Source organism: Bombina bombina, chromosome 6, assembly GCF_027579735.1.
Source record: "Bombina bombina isolate aBomBom1 chromosome 6, aBomBom1.pri, whole genome shotgun sequence".
NCBI lineage: Eukaryota > Metazoa > Chordata > Amphibia > Anura > Bombinatoridae > Bombina > Bombina bombina.
In genome coordinates, this window is record NC_069504.1 from 874,853,247 (window position 1) to 874,877,576 (window position 24,330).

At 39.1% G+C, this 24,330-nt stretch overlaps 1 protein-coding gene across 2 annotated transcripts in view; it reads left to right on the forward strand.

The window, feature by feature from the left end:
• Positions 1–24,330, forward strand: part of LOC128663821 (muscle M-line assembly protein unc-89) — a 239,574-nt gene that overhangs the window by 92,938 nt on the left and 122,306 nt on the right. For both annotated transcript variants that reach the window (XM_053718344.1, XM_053718345.1), the window contains 2 exons: positions 13,957–14,058; positions 16,021–16,095. In XM_053718344.1, coding sequence (XP_053574319.1) covers positions 13,957–14,058; positions 16,021–16,095 — 177 coding nt within the window. The remainder of the gene's footprint in view (positions 1–13,956; positions 14,059–16,020; positions 16,096–24,330) is intronic.

Consider the following 24,330-nt stretch of genomic DNA (forward strand, 5'->3'; position numbering starts at 1 on the left):
GTAACAATTGATGGTGAAGGGTTATACTCCTCAATTCCACACACTAAAGGAGTGGAAATTTGTAAATATTTCTTGGAACAGAGAGGCAAAAGATATAATGAACATACAAAATTTGTGATACAACTTTTGGACTTCCTGTTGCGACATAATTATTTTACATTTAACCAAAAAATTTATGAACAAATACTGGGTACAGCCATGGGCACTTGCTGTGCACCGACATATGCATGTCTGTACCTTGGCTACTGGGAAAAGGAGGTTATCTGGGATGGCAGCTACAAGGACAATATAGGGCTATGGATATGTTTTGTAGATGATGTTCTATTGCTATGGGAGGGGTCAGAAGCAGAATTAATAACATTTATGGAATCTCTAAATAAAAATATTTTTAAACTTAAATTCACCTACACAAGCAGTAAAACAGAAATAAGTTTTTTAGACTTAATCATAAGAAATGAGAATCAATGCATTGTGACTGCCACCCACAGAAAACTTACAGCTGGTAACACTTTATTACGAGCTGATAGTCATCACCCAGTCCACTTATTATCAAATATACCTCATGGACAATACCTTAGACATAGGCGTAATTGTACAAAATTATCTGCAACAGAGATTTAAAGAAAGGGGATATCCACAAAGCTGTCTAAAAAGAGCATATAGTAAAACCAGATATCTAGATAGGCAGGAAATTCTATATAAATCCAAAGAAAAAATGAAAGAAGATACAGTGAGATTTATAAGTACCTATAATGACTCTTGGGCTAAAATAAGATCCATCCTTTTGAAGCATTGGCATATTTTAACTTTAGATTACTCTATAGCTAAGAGTGTGGGAAATATTCCCCAAATGATGGCAAAAAAAGCTCCAAATCTTAAAGACAAACTTGTAAAAAGCCATTTTTCTGCAAATAAAGATGGAAACTGGCTATCACAATATAAAACCAAAAATGGAAATTTTAAATGTTCAAAATGTTCAGTCTGTCCTAATATGACAATAGGCAATACATTCATTGATATATTTGGAAAGCAGTGGCACATCCAGGGACATATAAACTGTCATAGTGAAGGAGTAGTGTACCTAGTTTACTGTAGCTGCCCTTGTTATTACATTGGAAAAACGTATAGAGAGCTAAAGGAAAGAATCAAGAAACACAAAAGAGACATAAAAAAATAAACTGATTGACACCAGTAGTGTAGCACAACATTTTTTTCATAATTATAACAGCAACAAGCATGAATTAAAATTTAGAGGGTTACAAAACATAGACCTTAAAGACAGAGGTGGAAATTTGAATAAAATATTATTACAAAATGAGTGCAAATGGATTTTTAACTTAAAGTCACTTGTCCCTCTAGGTATGAATGAGGAAATAAATTATGCATGTTTTCTGACTGAATGAAAAAGTGCTATTGGTCCTTATCTCTACTATATGTTCCTTGGTAGTTAATATGTTCCATATTATCTGGGGAGAGTTTGGTCCATATCAAAGCCCAAAATCTTAAAATTTCAATATTAAAATACTTCTAAATAATAATTCATAAATAAAGTTGTATTTTTAAAAATATTATTATCTCTAGTAAAGTTGGTAGAAAATGATAAATCCGTGGCTTTAGTAATCACTTAAGATTTAAAAATTAAATGTCAGATGACACATTTTTTTCTTTATTTAATTTCTTGCACTAAGGTGTAAGAAATAAATTTTCTTTAGGTAAAAACTGTACACTATGGCGAAAAACAGAATTTATGTTTACCTGATAAATTTCTTTCTCCAACGGTGTGTCCGGTCCACGGCGTCATCCTTACTTGTGGGATATTCTCTTCCCCAACAGGAAATGGCAAAGAGCCCAGCAAAGCTGGTCACATGATCCCTCCTAGGCTCCGCCTACCCCAGTCATTCGACCGACGTTAAGGAGGAATAATAGCATAGGAGAAACCATATGGTACCGTGGTGACTGTAGTTAAAGAAAATAAATTATCAGACCTGATTAAAAAACCAGGGCGGGCCGTGGACCGGACACACCGTTGGAGAAAGAAATTTATCAGGTAAACATAAATTCTGTTTTCTCCAACATAGGTGTGTCCGGTCCACGGCGTCATCCTTACTTGTGGGAACCAATACCAAAGCTTTAGGACACGGATGAAGGGAGGGAGCAAATCAGGTCACCTAAATGGAAGGCACCACGGCTTGCAAAACCTTTCTCCCAAAAATAGCCTCAGAAGAAGCAAAAGTATCAAACTTGTAAAATTTGGTAAAAGTGTGCAGTGAAGACCAAGTCGCTGCCCTACATATCTGATCAACAGAAGCCTCGTTCTTGAAGGCCCATGTGGAAGCCACAGCCCTAGTGGAATGAGCCGTGATTCTTTCGGGAGGCTGCCGTCCGGCAGTCTCGTAAGCCAATCTGATGATGCTTTTAATCCAAAAAGAGAGAGAGGTAGAAGTTGCTTTTTGACCTCTCCTTTTACCTGAATAAACAACAAACAGGGAAGATGTTTGTCTAAAATCCTTTGTAGCATCTAAATAGAATTTTAGAGCGCGAACAACATCCAAATTGTGCAACAAGCGTTCCTTCTTTGAAACTGGTTTCGGACACAGAGAAGGTACGATAATCTCCTGGTTAATGTTTTTGTTAGAAACAACTTTTGGAAGAAAACCAGGTTTAGTACGTAAAACCACCTTATCTGCATGGAACACCAGATAAGGAGGAGAACACTGCAGAGCAGATAATTCTGAAACTCTTCTAGCAGAAGAAATTGCAACTAAAAACAAAACTTTCCAAGATAATAACTTAATATCAACGGAATGTAAGGGTTCAAACGGAACCCCCTGAAGAACTGAAAGAACTAGATTGAGACTCCAAGGAGGAGTCAAAGGTTTGTAAACAGGCTTGATTCTAACCAGAGCCTGAACAAAGGCTTGAACATCTGGCACAGCTGCCAGCTTTTTGTGAAGTAACACCGACAAGGCAGAAATCTGTCCCTTCAGGGAACTTGCCGATAATCCTTTTTCCAATCCTTCTTGAAGGAAGGATAGAATCCTAGGAATCTTAACCTTGTCCCAAGGGAATCCTTTAGATTCACACCAACAGATATATTTTTTCCAAATTTTGTGGTAAATCTTTCTAGTTACAGGCTTTCTGGCCTGAACAAGAGTATCGATAACAGAATCTGAGAAACCTCGCTTCGATAAAATCAAGCGTTCAATCTCCAAGCAGTCAGCTGGAGTGAAACCAGATTCGGATGTTCGAACGGACCCTGAACAAGAAGGTCTCGTCTCAAAGGTAGCTTCCAAGGTGGAGCCGATGACATATTCACCAGATCTGCATACCAAGTCCTGCGTGGCCACGCAGGAGCTATCAAGATCACCGACGCCCTCTCCTGATTGATCCTGGCTACCAGCCTGGGGATGAGAGGAAACGGCGGGAACACATAAGCTAGTTTGAAGGTCCAAGGTGCTACTAGTGCATCCACTAGAGCCGCCTTGGGATCCCTGGATCTGGACCCGTAGCAAGGAACTTTGAAGTTCTGACGAGAGGCCATCAGATCCATGTCTGGAATGCCCCAAAGTTGAGTGACTTGGGCAAAGATTTCCGGATGGAGTTCCCACTCCCCCGGATGCAATGTCTGACGACTCAGAAAATCCGCTTCCCAATTTTCCACTCCCGGGATGTGGATAGCAGACAGGTGGCAGGAGTGAGACTCCGCCCATAGAATAATCTTGGTCACTTCTTCCATCGCTAGGGAACTCCTTGTTCCCCCCTGATGGTTGATGTACGCAACAGTCGTCATGTTGTCTGATTGAAACCGTATGAACTTGGTCCTCGCTAGCTGAGGCCAAGCCTTGAGAGCATTGAATATCGCTCTCAGTTCCAGAATATTTATCGGTAGAAGAGATTCTTCCCGAGACCAAAGACCCTGAGCTTTCAGGGATCCCCAGACCGCGCCCCAGCCCATCAGACTGGCGTCGGTCGTGACAATGACCCACTCTGGTCTGTGGAAAGTCATCCCTCGTGACAGGTTGTCCAGGGACAGCCACCAACGGAGTGAGTCTCTGGTCCTCTGATTTACTTGTATCTTTGGAGACAAGTCTGTATAGTCCCCATTCCACTGACTGAGCATGCACAGTTGTAATGGTCTTAGATGAATGCGCGCAAAAGGAACTATGTCCATTGTCGCTACCATCAACCCGATCACTTCCATGCACTGAGCTACGGAAGGAAGAGGAACGGAATGAAGTATTCGACAAGAGTCCAGAAGCTTTGTCTTTCTGGCCTCTGTTAGAAAAATCCTCATTTCTGAGGAGTCTATAATTGTTCCCAAGAAGGGAACCCTTGTTGACGGGGATAGAGAACTCTTTTCCACGTTCACTTTCCAGCCGTGCGATCTGAGAAAGGCCAGGACGATGTCCGTGTGAGCCTTTGCTCGAGGGAGGGACGACGCTTGAATCAGAATGTCGTCCAGGTAAGGTACAACTGCAATGCCCCTTGGTCTTAGCACAGCTAGAAGGGACCCTAGTACCTTTGTGAAAATCCTTGGAGCAGTGGCTAATCCGAAAGGAAGCGCCACGAACTGGTAATGTTTGTCCAGGAATGCAAACCTTAGGAACCGATGATGTTCCTTGTGGATAGGAATATGTAGATACGCATCCTTTAAATCCACCGTGGTCATGAATTGACCTTCCTGGATGGAAGGAAGGATAGTTCGAATGGTTTCCATCTTGAAAGATGGGACCTTGAGAAATTTGTTTAAGATCTTGAGATCTAGGATTGGTCTGAACGTTCCCTCTTTTTTGGGAACTATGAACAGATTGGAGTAGAACCCCATCCCTTGTTCTCTCAATGGAACAGGATGAATCACTCCCATTTTTAACAGGTCTTCTACACAATGTAAGAACGCCTGTCTTTTTATGTGGTCTGAAGACAACTGAGACCTGTGGAACCTTCCCCTTGGGGGAAGTCCCTTGAATTCCAGAAGATAACCCTGGGAGACTATTTCTAGCGCCCAAGGATCCAGAACATCTCTTGCCCAAGCCTGAGCGAAGAGAGAGAGTCTGCCCCCCACCAGATCCGGTCCCGGATCGGGGGCCGATATTTCATGCTGTCTTGGTAGCAGTGGCAGGTTTCTTTGCCTGCTTTCCCTTGTTCCAGCCTTGCATTGGTCTCCAAGCTGGCTTGGCCTGAGAAGTATTACCCTCTTGCTTAGAGGACGTAGCACCTTGGGCTGGTCCGTTTTTACGAAAGGGACGAAAATTAGGTCTATTTTTTGCCTTGAAAGGCCGATCCTGAGGAAGGGCATGGCCCTTACCCCCAGTGATATCAGAGATAATCTCTTTCAAGTCAGGACCAAACAGCGTTTTCCCCTTGAAAGGAATGTTTAGTAGCTTGTTCTTGGAAGACGCATCAGCCGACCAAGATTTCAACCAAAGCGCTCTGCGCGCCACAATAGCAAACCCAGAATTCTTAGCCGCTAACTTAGCCAATTGCAAAGAGGCGTCTAGAGTGAAAGAATTAGCCAATTTGAGAGCATTGACTCTGTCCATAATCTCCTCATAAGGAGGAGAGTCACTATCGAGCACCTTAATCAGTTCATCAAACCAGAAATATGCGGCTGTAGTGACAGGGACAATGCATGAAATGGGTTGTAGAAGGTAACCCTGCTGAACAAACATCTTTTTAAGCAAACCTTCTAATTTTTTATCCATAGGATCTTTGAAAGCACAACTATCCTCTATGGGAATAGTGGTGCGTTTGTTTAAAGTAGAAACCGCTCCCTCGACCTTGGGGACTGACTGCCATAAGTCCTTTCTGGGGTCGACCATAGGAAACAATTTTTTAAATATGGGGGGAGGGACGAAAGGGATACCGGGCCTTTCCCATTCTTTATTAACAATGTCCGCCACCCGCTTGGGTATAGGAAAAGCTTCTGGGAGCCCCGGCACCTCTAGGAACTTGTCCATTTTACATAGTTTCTCTGGGATGACCAAATTTTCACAATCATCCAGAGTGGATAATACCTCCTTAAGCAAAATGCGGAGATGTTCCAATTTAAATTTAAAAGTAATCACATCAGATTCAGCCTGCTGAGAAATGTTCCCTAAATCAGTAATTTCTCCCTCAGACAAAACCTCCCTGGCTCCCTCAGATTGGGTTAGGGGCCCTTCAGAGATATTAATATCAGCGTCGTCATGCTCTTCAGTAACTAAAACAGAGCATCCACGCTTACGCTGACAAGGGTTCATTTTGGCTAAAATGTTTTTGACAGAATTATCCATTACAGCCGTTAATTGTTGCATAGTAAGGAGTATTGGCGCGCTAGATGTACTAGGGGCCTCCTGAGTGGGCAAGACTCGTGTAGACGAAGGAGGGAATGATGCAGTACCATGCTTACTCCCCTCACTTGAGGAATCATCTTGGGCATCATTGTCATTATCACATAAATCACATTTATTTAAATGAATAGGAATTCTGGCTTCCCCACATTCAGAACACAGTCTATCTGGTAGTTCAGACATGTTAAACAGGCATAAACTTGATAAGAAAGTACAAAAAACGTTTTGAAATAAAACCGTTACTGTCACTTTAAATTTTAAACTGAACACACTTTATTACTGCAATTGCGAAAAAACATGAAGGAATTGTTCAAAATTCACCAAACTTTCACCACAGTGTCTTAAAGCCTTGAAAATATTGCACACCAATTTTGGAAGCTTTAACCCTTAAAATAACGGAACCGGAGCCGTTTTAAGCTTTAACCCCTTTACAGTCCCTGGTATCTGCTTTGCTGAGACCCAACCAAACCCAAGGGGAATACGATACCAAATGATGCCTTCAGAAGTCTTTTATCAGTATCAGAGCTCCTCTCACATGCGACTGCATGCCATGCCTCTCAAAAACAAGTGCGCAACACCGGCGCGAAAATGAGACTCTGCCTATGCTTTGGGAAAGCCCCTAAAGAATAAGGTGTCTAAAACAGTGCCTGCCGATATAATTATATCAAAATACCCAGAATAAATGATTCCTCAAGGCTAAATAAGTGTTAATATCAATCGATTTAGCCCAAAAAATGTCTACAGTCTAAATAAGCCCTTGTGAAGCCCTTATTTACAATCGTAATAAACATGGCTTACCGGATCCCATAGGGAAAATGACAGCTTCCAGCATTACATCGTCTTGTTAGAATGTGTCATACCTCAAGCAGCAAAGGACTGCAAACTGTTCCCCCAACTGAAGTTAATGCTCTCAACAGTCCTGTGTGGAACAGCCATGGATTTTAGTTACGGTTGCTAAAATCATTTTCCTCATACAAACAGAATTCTTCATCTCTTTTCTGTTTCTGAGTAAATAGTACGTACCAGCACTATTTGAAAATAACAAACTCTTGATTGAATAATGAAAAACTACAGTTAAACACTAAAAAACTCTAAGCCATCTCCGTGGAGATGTTGCCTGTACAACGGCAAAGAGAATGACTGGGGTAGGCGGAGCCTAGGAGGGATCATGTGACCAGCTTTGCTGGGCTCTTTGCCATTTCCTGTTGGGGAAGAGAATATCCCACAAGTAAGGATGACGCCGTGGACCGGACACACCTATGTTGGAGAAAGGAGCAGATTTTACTACCATATTTTTGGTATTTTTTATTTTCTTTCTGTTTAGCATTAATACATAAGTATCAAAGTAACAAATGATTATATTCTTTGTATAAAGATGTTACCATTTTGCCCCAAGAAAGTATACAATTCAAAGGCTTTAAAGATGGGAGGAGTTTTCCTCCATTATTTTTCTTTAAAGGGAATCCTAAAACACCTGTGATTATCAGATTACAATTTGGAGCCGGAAGAAGCCCGACAGCCTTAGGGGTGAAACGCGCGTAGCTGGCAGCAGTGTTGTTTGGAGACACAGAGGCAGTACAATTTCAAGTACTACGACCTATGTTTGCAGTAGCCTGGAGGTTGGAGACGCACCCGCAAATAGTTGGCTCACTGAGCATCACAGCAAAGCACAGAGAGGAGCACCCTAGGACAATCACTCACCATAATAGTGATATTTACAGACCTAGGAGGTGTGGCACCGCGATAGTGGGACTCTCTAGTAACCGCAAGTATTCACCGATACGGCGGATTACACTGACACACACAGTATTCAATGTTGCTGAACTATAAGATTATCGTAGCCATACTGTGGGACTGCTAGAAAAGCCAAGTTGCATTTAAATAAGGGTACTGCTATTGAGCTATCCTGTTAATACCCAGGCTTACTCCATTCGTTCATCTAAGTATATGGAATATTTTAACATTGGATATTTCTCCTCCATCATAGAACTGGAACTTTGACAGTTGACCTGGATTTAACAGGCCTTCATTTATCATTTATGAATTATTTGATGTATATCTGGATAAATATTGGTATTATTTGCATGCTCTAATTTTGAGGGGATTGCATGACCATAGTGCACTATGATAGGAGTTTTGAGTCATTCCAATAAGAATATTGTTTACTTATGGCTTTTGTGAACTCCAATAAACACTGTATTTTATGCTCCTTTTCGTGTAGTGTATGGATGCTATTTAGCATTGGTTTATAATAATTATTATTTAGCGTTAGGGGTAATTATCACTGTTTAGGGAGTATATCCACTTTAATTTCAGGGATTGGTTAGTGCTGGACAGGAACTGCTTAGGAATCTTTTTTACTTTCACATTAAAGTGAATGTAAATTTTGATGCTAAAGTGCCCGGTTTTTAAAACTTCGATCAAAAACAGGGACACTTTAATTCATCAAAATTTACATTTCACTCCTGTTGTGAAAAAAAAAACTTACCTTTTAATCTTCACAGCAGCTCCAGCTTCCTCCGGTCTCACAAGCCATTTCTGATGTCAGAATTGATTGATAGGTCATCCTCCAATCACAGCTTCCCCCCCGGGGAATCAGTGTCTGATTCAACGCTGTGATTGGAGGAAGCCGGATGCCTCATTTTAGACCCAGGAAGAGGCTTTGAAATGGGTGGAGGAATCTGGAGCTGCTGTGAAGATTAAAAGGTAAGTTTTTTTTACAACAGGAGTGAAATATAAATTTTGATGAATTAAAGTGCCCCTGTTTTTAATTGAAGTTTTAAAAACCGGGCACTTTAGCATCAAAATTTACATTCACTTTAAGTTAACTCTTTTCTCCTTGCACCTGTGATCTGATATCTACTCACAATTCAGATCACCGTTACTAGCCCTTTTATTGGTAATACTGGAAGTGCTGACAACACTCCAACAATTTCATATATATATATATATATATATATATATATATATATATATATATATATATATATATATATATATATATATATATATATACACAGTGAAACCTGCTTAAGACGGAATGGCATCGGACAAAGGAAATTTTCCGTCTTGGACAGGTTTCCGCCTTATACAGTTAGTGACTGATGGAGCGTCTTTTGACATGTGCAAAATCCAAAATGGCATAATAATGTTACTGTATTGGTCATGAAGCCAGTCTGACCTGCACTGCCGCAAGGGAGCGTGGGAATGGTTTCCTGACCAATCAGGAAGTCGGGTGTGACCTGCTGCCTGGCTTCCTGATTGGCTGGGAAGCCATTTCCATGTTCCCTCGCGGCACTGCAGGTCTCCCTCTGACTGTCAGTTCCAGTATCGGAGCATTTGGGCGCAAATGCTAAGGATCAACACCATATCAGTATCAGTGCATCCCAGAATCAATTTCTTGTTTTGCAAGTATCAAAGACAGTACAGTTTTTCTGCTTAATCATTACACCAGTTTTTTTATTTATTTTTTATTTGGATTTACTTTTTTTTCTAACACATTAAATGGGTGAGAAAACATCAGTTGTATACAAACACAGTACAGTATTAAAAGATTAATTGTTGCATCAATTACTGTCTTCGCTTTCCTCTTTACTTCACCATTGCCAACTAACCATTCTTACATGATTGTCTCTTTATTTTTGATAGCTTCATAAATTTGCATTTTGCCGCGCTTAAATTTCTTAACGCATTGTTTTACAGACAACTTATCTTTTTTGTAGGCCTCAATCACTTTCACTTTTACAGCGAGAGTAAGAGTGTTGCACTTTCTAGGAGCCATTCTGTGTCCCACACTTCTTCCGTTTCAGCGTCCGTTCCCAAACCCCTTCCATTTCAGCGTCCTTCACGCACCTCTTCCGTTTCAGCGTCTTTCCCACACTACTTCTGTTTCGGCGTCTGTTCCGTAGTTTCAGCGTTCCCACACCACTTACGTTCCAGTGTTGCCACACCCCTTCCGGGTTACATTTTGTGGCTTATCCAGGTAGCTGAACATAATGTATATGCACCTAACACTGGGACTGCATTCCGTTTCCGCGTTGGACAGGTTCCGGCTTATCCAGGTAGTTAAACAATGTAAGTATAACACTAAGTGCCGGGACTGTGGAATATTTCCGTTATGGACAGGTTTCCGTGTTATACAGAGTCCGTCTTAGACAGTTTTCACTGTATATATATATATATATATATATATATATATATATATATATATATATATATATATATATATATAAACACACACAGGCATATGTGTTTATATGTGTGTATATATATATCTAACATACAGTACTGTGTAAAAGTAATTATTAGATTTGTTGTTTTAGCAAAGTCTATTACTGAACAAGTTGTGCTTACCGGAGGGAGCTAGGTGGGGGGCTCTGATTCACCCAGTCTGCCTATATTGCACTTATTATAGTGCATTTCAAACTGTGAGTATTCTCCCTAGTGTATGAGAAGCTGTGTGTGGTAGAGTGGAGCAGTGAAATACTGTACCATTGGAGAGTGAGAGGGGAGAGAAATAGAAAGAGGGGGGGGGAGACAAAAAGAGATAGGATAGAGTTAAAGAGAGGGGGAAGAGCAGAAGAGAGGGGGAGATAGAGCAAAATAGAGGGGAAAGAGCAAAAGAGAGGGGAAAGAGAAAAATAGAGGGAAGAGAGAGAAAAGGAGAGGGGGAGAGAGAGAGCAAAAGAGAGGGGAAGAGAGAGCAAAAGAGAGGGGGGAGAGAGATCAAAAGAAGAGAGGAGGAGAGAGAGCAAAAGATAGGGGGGAGAGAGAGAGAGCAATAAAGAGGGGAAGAGAGAGAGCAAATGAGAGGGATGGAGAGAGAGCAAAAGAGAGGGGAAAGAGCAAAAGAGAGGGGAAAGTGCAAAATAGAGGGAAGCGAGAGCAAAAGAGAGGGGGGAGAGAGAGCAAAAGAGAGGGGGGAGAGAGAGAGAAAAAGAGAGGGGAAGAGAGAGCAAAATAGAGGGGGGAGAGAGAGCAATAGAGAGAGGGAGAGAGACAGAGCAAAAGAGAGTGGGGAGACAGAGCGCAAAAGAAAGGGGGAGAGAGAGAACGCAAAAGAAAGGGGGAGAGAGAGAGCGCAAAAGAAAGGGGGAGAGAGAGCGTGCAAAAGAGGGGGGAGAGAGAGCGCGCAAAAGAGGGGGGAGAGAGAGTGCAAAAGAGAGAGAGAATGCAAAAGAGAGAGGGAGAGAGCTTAAAAGAGAGGGGAGAGAGAGCGCAAAAGAGAGGGGGAGAGAGAGCATAAGAGAGGGGGAGAGAAAGCAAAAGAGAGGGGGGAGAAAAAGCAAAAGAGAGGGGGAGAGAGGGAGCAAAAGAGAGGGGGGGAGAGAGAGCAAAAGAGAGGTGGAGCGAGACAGCGCACAAAAGAGAGGCAGAGAGAGCGCAAAAGAGAGGGGGAGAGAGAGAGCAAAAGAGAGGGGGGAGAGAGAGAGCAAAATAGAGGGGAAGAGAGAGAGCAAAAGAGAGGGGGGGGAGAGAGAGAGCAAAAGAGAGGTGGAGCGAGAGAGAGCGCAAAAGAGAGGGGGAAAGAGCGCAATAGAGAGGTGTAGAGAACACAAAACAGAGGAGGAGAGAGAGCAAGGGGTGGGACCGCTGTACTGCAAAAAATGGCCTGTGTGAACGGGCTTTAGGACTAGTATATATATATATATATATAAGCATTGCTACCTTAGCAGATATTTGCATAAGTAATTATACAGTATAAGAGCTTTAAAGAGAGGGGAGAGAGAGCGCAAAAGAGAGGGGGAGAGAGAGCAAAAGAGAGGGGGAGAGAAAGCAAAAGAGAGGGGGGATAAAAAGCAAAAGAGAGGGGGAGAGAGGGAGCAAAAGAGAGGGGGAGAGAGGGAGCAAAAGAGAGGGGGGAGAGAGAGAGAGCAAAAGAGGGGTGGAGCGAGACAGCGCACAAAAGAGAGGCAGAGAGAGCGCAAAAGAGAGGGGGAGAGAGCACAAAAGAGAGGGGGAGAGAGAGCAAAAGAGAGGGAGGAGAGAGAGAGCAAAAGCAAGGGGGGAGAGAGAGAGCAAAAGAGAGGGGGGAGAGAGAGAGCAAAAGAGAGGTGGAGCGAGAGAGAGCGCAAAAGAGAGGGGGAGAGAGTGCAATAGAGAGGTGTAGAGAACACAAAAGAGAGGGGGGGAGAGAGCAAGGGGTGGGAACGCTGTACTGCAAAAAATGGTGTGTGAACGGGCTTTAGGACATATATATATATATATATATATATATATATATATATATATATATATTAGCATTGCTACCTTAGCAGATATTTGCATAAGTAATTATACAGTATAACTTAGGAACTAAAGTTGCTAGGACTGATATTAAACAATTATTGGTTTACAATGTGGTTCTAACACACTTAGAAGTTTTTCCATGATATCATCTTTATTTATATATTCTTCATTTTCAACTTTGACCTCAGCCTTAAAAATACCGGCCATGTCAGTAAAATACCGGCTGGGTAGTAACACTAATATATATCACCCATCAGCTGATTTGTGTGCTCTAATCAATATATCAATATATATAAAATAAAATTCGGCCTGTTAGGGTTACTTGGGGAATGTAGTTGAGAAACACTGTTTTCACCCATTTGCAAAAGTTAAAAACTGTTACATACAAGCAACAAACAATAATAAGAATTTTAATTTTGCACATTTATGTCACTTTAAGAAAGACAAAAAACTCTTATTTATCTGATACCTGAATAAGGGCTAGATTAAAAGTTGAGCACAAAATATTGCAATATCGAAAGCGATGTTTGCGCTCAACTTAGTAATAACAGCATACGCAAATGTGCGCTGGTATTACAAAGGAGATGCAATGTGAACACAACCTTGCATTCGCATTGCAGGGAAGGGGGTAAGTCGCGCAGCGATGGGCAGCAAATATATATATATGTATATGAATATATACATACTGTATATATTTATGTGTTTATATGTGTATATACACATATTAACAAATAAATATATATAAGACTATACATATATATTTACTGGGAACACACAGTCCCCATAGACCGCAATGTAAAGGCACTTTTCAGTACCGTTTCTTTTCCTAACACCCCACACCCCCCAACTTTAACCCCTAAAAACTGCTTAGTGCAGTTTTTAATTTAAAAAAAACAAAAAATGATACATTTTTTGTTTTTTAAAAAGGGACCTCACACATTTTTTGGGGGGGCAATTAGGAGACATTTAAAAAATGAACCAAAGGTCTGACCTCTGGTTAATTTTTTGAGCACTAATTGCTACCGCGAGCTTGTGGTATCAATAATCAGCCACTTGTAATGGGTGGTTATTTATCGTGCGCACGTAAATTAACGAATTTGCCCTTTTGCGGGTGCGCAATAAATTAGAGCTCCACTTATAATAGGGCACTAAGTAGGTTGCTACAATCAACTAGTAATGTGTTTTTTTTTTACCTTCTTTACAAATTTTATTGAAATTATCTTTGTAGGATTTCGCCATAGTGTAAATGTTTATTGCAACTAAATAGTCTGAAAAATCCTGATAAGAACAGAAATGTAAAAAATATTTTTTATTGACCACTTCAAAACATCAATCCTCATAAATATAAATAAGTCTACTTCCTCAGTAGATTTACTAGGTATTATTTTATATTCTATAGGGAAAATCCTTCCATCTGCCTACAATATTTAAAATCAATGAAAAATCTCCAGAGCCTGAGAGATTGGAAGAAGGTGAGGGAAATTCTGGTTCTCTGTACATGGTATGTATCTCCAATATATCTCTTTTATACAAACTCCTATACATGTTCACATTGAGCTGGGTATATATTACTGTTATTATTATTTAGTAAAAGTAGTATTATCTTTACCTTTTATTGATAAATTGACAATATATTGTGCATTGCTACACATGCCTTAGAATAGCGTAAGGGACGCAAAACTGGTCCCTTGAAAGTCGAAAAATAAAGACCTTAAATACTTACCTTTCATTTCCTGCAAAAAAACAAACAAGACAACAACAAACTTTTGTAATGCAATATTTCCTAAAATTAATCTTATTTTCTCTGTCTTGTATTACACATCCCCCTCAGTACTCAGCGACTGTTTTTCTTATTCCTTACCAGAAAAAAAGTGTTACAGCGAACCCGTGAAATCAGCGAACCATGTTACTTCCTGTGACGTGGCATCAGCTGTTTGACAAGTTCATTCCTTAAAGGGACACTGAGCCCAAATGTTTTCTTTCATGATTCAGATAGAGCATGCCAATTTAAGCAACTTTGTAATTTACTCCTATTATCAAATTTTCTTCGTTCTCTTGCTATCTTTATTTTAAAAAGAAGGCATATAAGCTTTTTTATTAGTTTAGAACTCTGGACAGCACTTTTTTATTGGTGGATGAATTTATCCACCAATCAGCAAGAACAACCCAGGTTGTTCACCAAAAATGGGCCGGCATCTAAACTTACATTCTTGCATTTCAAATAAACATACAAAAAGAATGAAGAAAATTTGATAATAGGAGTAAATTAGAAAGTTGCTTAAAATTCCATGCTCTATCAGAATCACAAAAGAAAAAAATTGGGTTCAGTGTCCCTTTAAATAATTAGATGCTGATATTTTAAAACAAATTTATTGAGAAAGAAAAATACAAAACATTACTTTTAAATATATAATGAGTCTAATACAAATCAGTTGGCAGTATAATAAGAAATGCTTTAAAAATATCAGTATCTAATTCTTTAAGGATCAGTTTATTAATTTATCAAAAATAATTGTAATGTGACTTGTTGTTATAAATGTATATTATAGCCATATATAAATAAAGGTACTGTAGTTCTTTGAAATTAATCTACATTACCCATCATGCCTTACATATAAAAAAAACTACACCTCTATTTGCGAAACTGAAGTACTAACATGTGCGAGCAAGAATGTCATGACGTGACATGCATGCACATTAAGGTAAGAGCTTGTCAAACAGCTGATGCCACATCACAGGATGTGGTTCGCTGATTTCACGGGTTGGCTATTTTTTCAGAATACCGGCTGACACTGAAGGTGGGTACTCACACAGCCGTCTGTCAGCTTCTGCACAGTATGAAAGGTCTTGCAGTGAATAATAGTAGGCAACGTAAGCGCGAGTATTTAAATTTTCAAAAACTGACTGCTAAGTGGGAAGGAGAGTGTGTAAGGTAAATTATGGTAAAGGAGGTTGATTTTAGGAACTATGGCATTTTCAATACTTGTATTTATTGCAGGAAATCTAAAGGTAAGTATATTAAGGGGCATATGTATCAAGCTCCGTATGCTCCGTATATTAAGGGGCATATGTATCAAGCTCCATAACCAGTCCGCCTGCTCTGAGCAGGTGGACAGACATCGCCGGAAATCAACCCGATCGAGTACGATCGGGTTGATTGACACCCCCTGCTGGCGGCCAATTGGCCCGCGAGTGTGCAGGGGGCGACGTTGCACCAGCAGCTCTTGTGAGCTGCTGGTGCAATGCTGAATACGGCGAGCGTATTGCTCGCCGTATTCAGCGATGTATGTCGGACCTGATCCGCACTGTCGGATCAGGTCTGACAGACATTGATAACTAGAGGCCTCTGTCTTTAATGTTCAATTTTCAAGGGACCAGATTGGTGTCCTTTTAAAATACACCCAGCAAACTACTAAATGAAGAACAGTGAATATATATATTTTTTTTCAACCTTATGCCGTAGTCTCTTCATCCTCATTCTGAAGATGTGTATCATATACTGGATGGCAGCTCCTCCAATGCCAAAACTAACGTCAAGGTAAGACTATACTACAAACCTAAAGATTACACTATTAAACACACACACACAGGGCTAGATAACTGTTGTGCGCAAGCAATAAGGGGTATATTCCAGCTCTTTGCGGACATCAGAAGTAGCACGCGTATTAGGACTCGAAAATAAACGCGTTTGCTTGAGTGCAATTTAACTTTGGGTTACTGTGACTTCAGAACTCTGGTTAACTGTTATGCGAGACAAAAAAGTTGCATAAAATACAACACATTTAACAGTACAGTTGCACTAATAATAACACTGTCTAATAAAAATTATTAATAAAAAAAATCTGCAAAGGGCTTTAACATAGCGATACATACATACGTCTAAATATATATATATATACAGTATTTATATATATGTGTGTGTGTACATATGTATTTAAGTATTTATGTGTTTTACTGTATATTTACTGTACATTTTTTAACATTCAAATGTTCTTAACTTACAGGATAATGTGCTTTTTATTGTCAATAAATATTTCTATTTCTATCTGTATATGTATATGTGTGTATATATATATATATATATATATATATATATATACATACATATACACATATATGAATTCTCTCTTGTTGGCCAAATTGTGGGCTAGATTATGAGTGGAGTGCTATTTAGTGATCCCGTTCCCGCGTCAGACAGAACGCGTCGGGTTGCACTCCTATTACAAGTTGAAAGAAAAAAGGTTTTGCGCAAGCGTAAACCTGGTATGTGCAAAATAATTATAGCGACTGCGTTATCTTTTTCTCCCATTGAAGTCAATGGAGCATGAAAACTGCAAAAAAAAAACTAACTCCTATACTTGCGTGCTAATCCGAACCACGTATATTCAAGAGTGCTAAACCTGATATAAAATATTTCACATTCCAATGTTCTTCACATAGAAGAATATGTTCTATTTATTCTTAAATACATATTTCTATACGTATTTGCATTTATGTATACCTATATATTTATTCCTATAGATATATAGGTATAGATATGTATTTTACATGAACAGTATCAGATATATATAGAAATATAAATTTAATAATAAAAAGTACATTATTTTCTATGTGAAGAACATCGGAATGTAAAATATGAGTTTTGTTCATCATGTTTCGCAATTTAGATCTTAACACGATTTAGTAAACTTAAGGTGCGTTATTAAAATATTACATTTAAAATAAATATAAAAAAAAGCAATAAAAATTATTAAACATACTGTAAAATATATAGATATATTCTATGGATTATTTAGAATATTTTACAGTAATAATATTTAATATATATTTTTTATTTATATATATTTTATATGTAATATTCCAATAATGCGCCTTAAGGTTACTAACAGCTAGATTACAAGTTATGCATGCTATAGGGAAATTAATGAACGCAACTAAAGTTACATTATTTAACCCTCTATAGCGCAGCCATTACAAGTTTTGAAACAGCCGGCTTGTGCGTGCGATGTGATGGTTTTAAGCTCCATACCGCACACAATTCAAACTCTGTTTTGACGTGCTCGTGCACGCTTTCCCCATCGACATCAAAGGGGAGAAGGTGTCAGAAAAAACCTAGCACCTGAAGCGCGGAATGAAAAGCTCCGTAACACAGCCCCATTGATGTCTATCAGGGAAAAAAGTTATGTTTAAACCTAACACCCTAACATAAACCCTAAGTCTAAAAACCCCTAATCTGCTGCCCCCAACATCGCCAACACCTACACAATGTTATTAACCCCTTATCTGCCGCTCCCGATATCGCCGCCACCTAAATAAAGCTATTGACCCCTAATCTGCCGCTTCCGATATCGCTGCCACTATACTAAAGTTATTAACCCCTATTCCCCTACACCCCAACATCGCCCACACTATAATAAATATATTAACCCCTATTCCGCCACTCCCCAACATCGTCGCCTCTAAATAAAGTTATTAACCCCTAAACCTCTGGCCTCCCACATCACTACCACTAAATAAACCTATAAACCCCTAAACCGCCAGCCCCCCACATCGCAACAACCTAAAATAAACTATATAAACCCCTAACCCTAACCGTAACCCTAACTTTAACATAATTAAAATAGAGCTAAATTAAAGTTACAATTATTAACTAAATAATACCTATTTAAAACTAAATACAAACTTACCTGTAAAACAAAACCTAAGCTAGCTACAATATAATATAAAAAAGTTGGCCCAGCTGTATTTGGAAAATAATTGAAATGGCTGAGTATCAGAGAGGCAAAAAATGACTGTTGCGACTCTGGTGCATAGTATGTGTAATATTAATAAAAAAGAGAAAAGAAAGAAATACCCTTATTCCGGCACTAACTCATGACCCAAAATATAAATTACCCCTGGTGAAGTATGCAGGTCAAAGTTGGACACAGAAATCGGTGGACAGTACAAATTTGACAGTTATCATTTATTGAAATAAATATAATATAAATGTATAACCAAAATGTTACCTTGATGATTAGTTCATAATCAAATTGTACCACTTTAAGGATACTAACAAGGTAAAGACACCAAACAACTGAACATAATAAACAACTGTTACTCTGTAATAAATAACTGTCCCAAACATAGTCTGCATCAGCGGCAAACCGGCTAGAAGTCTTCGCATGCTAATGTGTGTGGTTACAAAGTCTTTGTGCTAGCAATTATTAGCAGGCATGAAGACACTTGATAATATAGCAGTTAGTTGTTAGTCAAGCAAGGAAGCTAAGAAATCATAGCACACTGCATGAAAGTTAAAGATTGTTAGCCAGGTAGCCTCCAACAATTGTTAAACAGAGAACAGTTAATAGCGGTTGAGCGGTACCTCCCCTTATGTTCACAGTGGAGAATGTAGTTTCAGCTCACCTCTCCATTACAACTTGAATTAAGTATAAATCCCGTTGCCACTTCCTCCGTTACAGAGATGGTTGTCACAAAATTCTCTGCTTCTCCGGATAGACTAGCGGCATTTCCAATGAGGTAGGGACCATGCGGTGAGCAGTTCCTCTGACTGTGTTGATGCCTCCTAGTATCCAGGACTAGGGAACTCTTCTGGGGGCAAACCGACTCCAACCGTACAAGCACCACGCTCACGGAGCTCCAGTGGGCGTGATCAATCGCCTTAGCTTGCAACACGTGTTTCACCCATTCCAATGATCCTATTGGGCTTCGTCAGGCATGTGGTTTGAGCATGTCACATAAAGACTATTTATATTCTGCCTGGTGAAATATTTAACTAGTTCGGTGTCAGGAATAAAGTGTATATAACTTAGTACCACACAAAAATAAAACATGTCAAATAGTACTTATCATGGCTGGCTTCGCAAAAGGTATTATTCAGAAATGACATTCACAGATGTGATAACTAAACAAAATACGGGTAACGAGTTATGTAATACAAATCACGGGTGCATATATACACCTATCAAATACAACTCCAAAATTGTATAATATAGATGGAGGAAACATTTTTTCACTAAATGTGACAATAATTTAATATAAATGGTTACATTACATCAGCTACCTTTGTACATAACGCTTGATCAGTAATGCAGGGTATTGAGAGCAAGCGTTTTAAAGGGAATTTTATTCTAGAGGATAAATGGGGATATCCAAATTATTAGTAAATCATTATACCTTTAAACCAAAGCATAGTTACAAAAAGGGGGCATAGTTCAACTCCTCATTTAAGCCCCCAGGTTGTACTGTATCAAGATTGAAAATCCATTTACATTCCTCTCTTAAGAGTGTTCTATCCCAATCTCGACCTCTCTCAATTACGCTTACCTTTTCTACACCCATAAAATGTAGGCTTTTAACCTCACTGTTGTGAAATTCAAAAAAGTGACGTGCAATGTCACTTGTTTTTATTCGTTTTTTCAAAATGTCACATCTATGTTCTTTCATCCTCTCTTTGAGTTCACAGTAAGTTTTCCCAACATATTGTCTGGGGCACGAGCATGAAAGAACATAGACCACCCCAACAGTTTTACATGTAATGTAACCTTTAATTCTGTGTATGGTACCCTTGGTATCTTCAATTGATCCTCCTCTTAATTAATATTTACACATTTTGCATTTATTGCATGGATAGCACCCATTTTTAGGTTTCGAGCTCTGTAGCCAATTCTTAGGTTCATTGCTAACATAATGGCTATGTACAAGTTTGTCTTTTAGGGATGGGGCCTTTTTAGCAGTTAGTAGAGGAAAATCTCCAACAAATGGATATGTCTTTGTCAAGAGTCAATAGATGCCAGTGCTTTGAAAGTATGGCTTTAATATCTTGACAACTTTCATTATAAGTAGTAATCATTCTGACTTTTTCATTATGTGGTGTATCTTTCATATTATACAGCAATGACTGTCTAGGGGTATTACTAGCTCTCGAAAAACCTGATTTTAGAGATTTCCAACTATAACCTCTATTACGAAATTGATTTCTTAGATCGTCAGCATGTAATTTAAACAGAGACTCAGTAGAACAGTTATATCTATGTCTTAGGTATTGTCCTATTGGGATGCCCTTAATCTGGGATTTGGGATGATGACTTGATGCCTCTAGGAGGGTATTTGCAGCCGTTGGTTTACAATAACTTTGTGTAAGTAGAGATTAATCAGAAAGCTTTGTAAGCAACAAGTCTAAAAAAGAAATTTCTTTGTTGCTATATTGATATGTAAATTTTAAGTTCAAAGTATTGATATTCAAATACGCCACAAAGTCTTGCAATAATTCAGCCGACCCTTCCCAAAACATCAAGACATCATCAATATAGCAAATCCATGATACAACCATTCCATCAAATTTACTTGGTGCATCTAGAACGGAATCTAATTCCCATTTGCCTAAGTAAAGACATGCATATGTGGGTGCACAACATGCACCCATGGCCGTTCCTAATATCTGTTTGTAAAATTTCCCATCAAACTTAAAGTCATTTCGTTCCAAGACGAAACGTAATAATTCAATAACAAAGGTTGTATGGGTATCATATCTACTGCCTCTTTGTTTTAAATAAAAGAGTGAGGCTTCTATCCCTAAATGATGAGGGATAGAAGATTACAATACCTCAACGTCTATGGTCACTAGTAAGGTCTTCTCTGACAAAAAAATATCATCTAACTTGCGCAGTACCTCAGTGGTATCTTTCACAAATGAAGGAATGGAGGAAAGGAAAGGTCTTAGATTCCAATCTACATATTTAACGACATGTTCAAGTAGCCCTCCCTGGCCAGACACAATAGGCCGGCCTGGGGGAGGATTTTTGTTTTTGTGTAACTTAGGTATAGTGTAGAAAGTCGGAAATTCTAGGAAACTTAACTCTCAAAAAATCCAACTCATTAGAGTTAATTATCCCTTTGGACCAAGCCTCAGTTAAAATGTTATCTAAGTCAGCCCTATATTCAATAGTTGGATCATGGGATAGTTTTTCATAATTCGCTGTGCATGAGACCTGTCTTTGACATTCTCTTTTATAATCCGTGGTATTAAGTACAACCACATTGCCGCCTTTGTCAGACGGTTTGATCGTCAAAGATGAATCACAGTCTAGCTCATGCATAGCCAATCTTTGTTTAGCTGTCAAATTGTCTTTAACTGGAAAATTAACCTTTAATGCCTTTAAATCCTGTTCCACTAATTTCACAAAATTTGATATAGTGGACAAATTTATATTATAGCTAGCTTAGGTTTTATTTTTATTTCACAGGTAAGTTTGTATTTATTTTAACTAGGTAGACTAGTTAGTAAATAGTTATTAACTATTTACTATCTAGTTAAAATAAATACAAACTTACCTGTGAAATAAAACCTAAGCTGCCTTACACTAAAACCTAACATTACAAAAAATAAAAAACCTAACATTACAAAAATAAAACCCTTTAAAAAAAAATATCCACCCCAAAATTAAAAAGCCTAATCTAGAATAAACTACCAAGGGCCCTTAAAAGGGTCTTTTGTGGGCCCTTAAAAGGGCCTTTTGTAGGGCACTGCCCTAAAGTTAACAGCTCTTTTGCTACAAAACAAAACAAACACCCCCTAACAGTATACAAACCCCCACCCCTCAAAACCCACAAAATAAAAATAAAGTAAAACCTAATCTACCCATTACCCTTAAAAGGGTATTTGTATGGGCATTGCCCTTAAAAGGGCATTTAGCTCTTTTTCCTGCCCTTAAAAGGGCAAACGGCATCAGCTATTTTATGAAATGCCATAGCCCTAATCTAAAAATAAAAACCCACCCCAAAACGAAAAAAATACATTATACAAAATAACAAACAAATTATCAAAAATAATAATAATTATTCCTATTCTAATACCCATTTGAAAAAAACCACCCCAAAATAGAAAACCTAATCTAGAATAAACTACCATTAGCCCTTAAAAGGGCCTTTTGTAGGGCATAGCCCTAAGTTAAACAGCTCTTTTACCTGAAAAAAAATACAAAGACCCACTAACATTACAAACCCCCAAACCCACAAAATAAAAAAAAACTATCTAAAAAAATCTAAGCTAGCCATTGCTCTGAAAAAGGCATTTGTATGGGCATTGCCCTTAAAAGGGCATTTAGCTCTTTTGCATTGACCTTAAAAGGGCATTTAGCTCATTTACGAAAAGCCCAAACCCTAAACTAAAAAAATAATCCACCCAAAAAAACCTTAAAAAATTCCAAAACTAACCTCCGAAGATCCACTTACAGCTGCTGAAGTCCCGCTTGAAGGATCTTCATCCTGGCAGCTCCATCTTCATCCAGGCAGCAGCCGGCTCAGTCTTCATTCAGACGGCAGGCAGCTCCATGTTCATCCAAGCGGCATCTTTTATCTTCATCCCAGCGGCGCGGAGTGGGTCCATCCTGAAGACATCCGGCACGGAGCATCCTCTTCATACGGTCGCTGCCGTACACTGAATCTTCAATGCAAGGGAGCAGTTTCAAAATGGCATCCCTTGCATTCCTATTGGCTGATTTGATTTTGGAAATTCAAATCAGCCTATAGGATGAGAGCTACTGAAATCCTATTGGGGGTCTTTGTATTTTTTTTTTACAGGTAAAAGAGCTGTTTAACTTAGGGCAATGCCCTACAAAAGGCCATTTTAAGGGCTATTGGTAGTATATTGTAGGCTAGGGTTTGTTTGTTTTTATTTTGGGTGGGCTTTTTTATTTTTATAGGGCTATTAGATTAGGTTTAATTTTTTTGTTATTTTTTGTAACTTAGTATGTGCTATTTTTTGTAATTAGATAGTTTGTCATTTTTATAGTAGTGTTAGGATCTTTTCAATATGTAATATAGTTTATTTAACTGGTAGTTAGTTTAATTTTAGTTTAATAGTTATATTATGGCTAGATTTAGAGTTCTGCGGCCAAAGGGGTGCGTTAGCTACGCTGGCTTTTTTCCCCCCGCACCTTTTAAATACCGCTGGTATTTAGAGTTCACAGAAGGTCTGCGTTAGGCTCCAAAAAAGGGAGCGTAGAGCATATTTACCGCCACTGCAACTCTAAATTACAGCGGTGCTTACGGACACGGCCAGCTTCAAAAACGTGCTCGTGCACGATTCCCCCATAGAAAACAATGGGGCTGTTTGAGCTGAAAAAAAACCTAACACCTGCAAAAAAGCAGCGTTCAGCTCCTAACGCAGCTACATTGTTTCCTATGGGGAAACACTTCCTAAGTCTGCACCTAACACCCTAACATGAACCCCCGAGTCTAAACACCCCTAGCCTTACACTTATTAACCCCTAATCTGCCGCCCCCGCTATCGCTGACCCCTGCATATTATTATTAACCCCTAATCTGCCGCTCCATACACCGCCACAACCTACATTATACCTATGTACCCCTAATCTGCTGCCCCTAACACCGCCAACCCCTATATTATATTTATTAACCCCTAATCTGCCGCCCCCGCTATCGCTGACACCTGCATATTATTATTAACCCCTAATCTGCCGCTCCGTACACCGCCGCAACCTATGTTATCCCTATGTACCCCTAATCTGCTGCCCCTAACACCGCCGACCCCTATATTATATTTATTAACCCCTAATCTGCCGCCCCCAATGTCGCCTCCACCTACCTACAATAATTAACCCCTAATCTGCCAACCGGATCTCACCGCTACTATAATAAATGTATTAACCCCTAAAGCTAAGTCTAACACTAACACCCCCCTAAATTAAATATAATTTAAATCTAACGAAATAAATTAACTCTTATTAAATAAATTAATCCTATTTAAAGC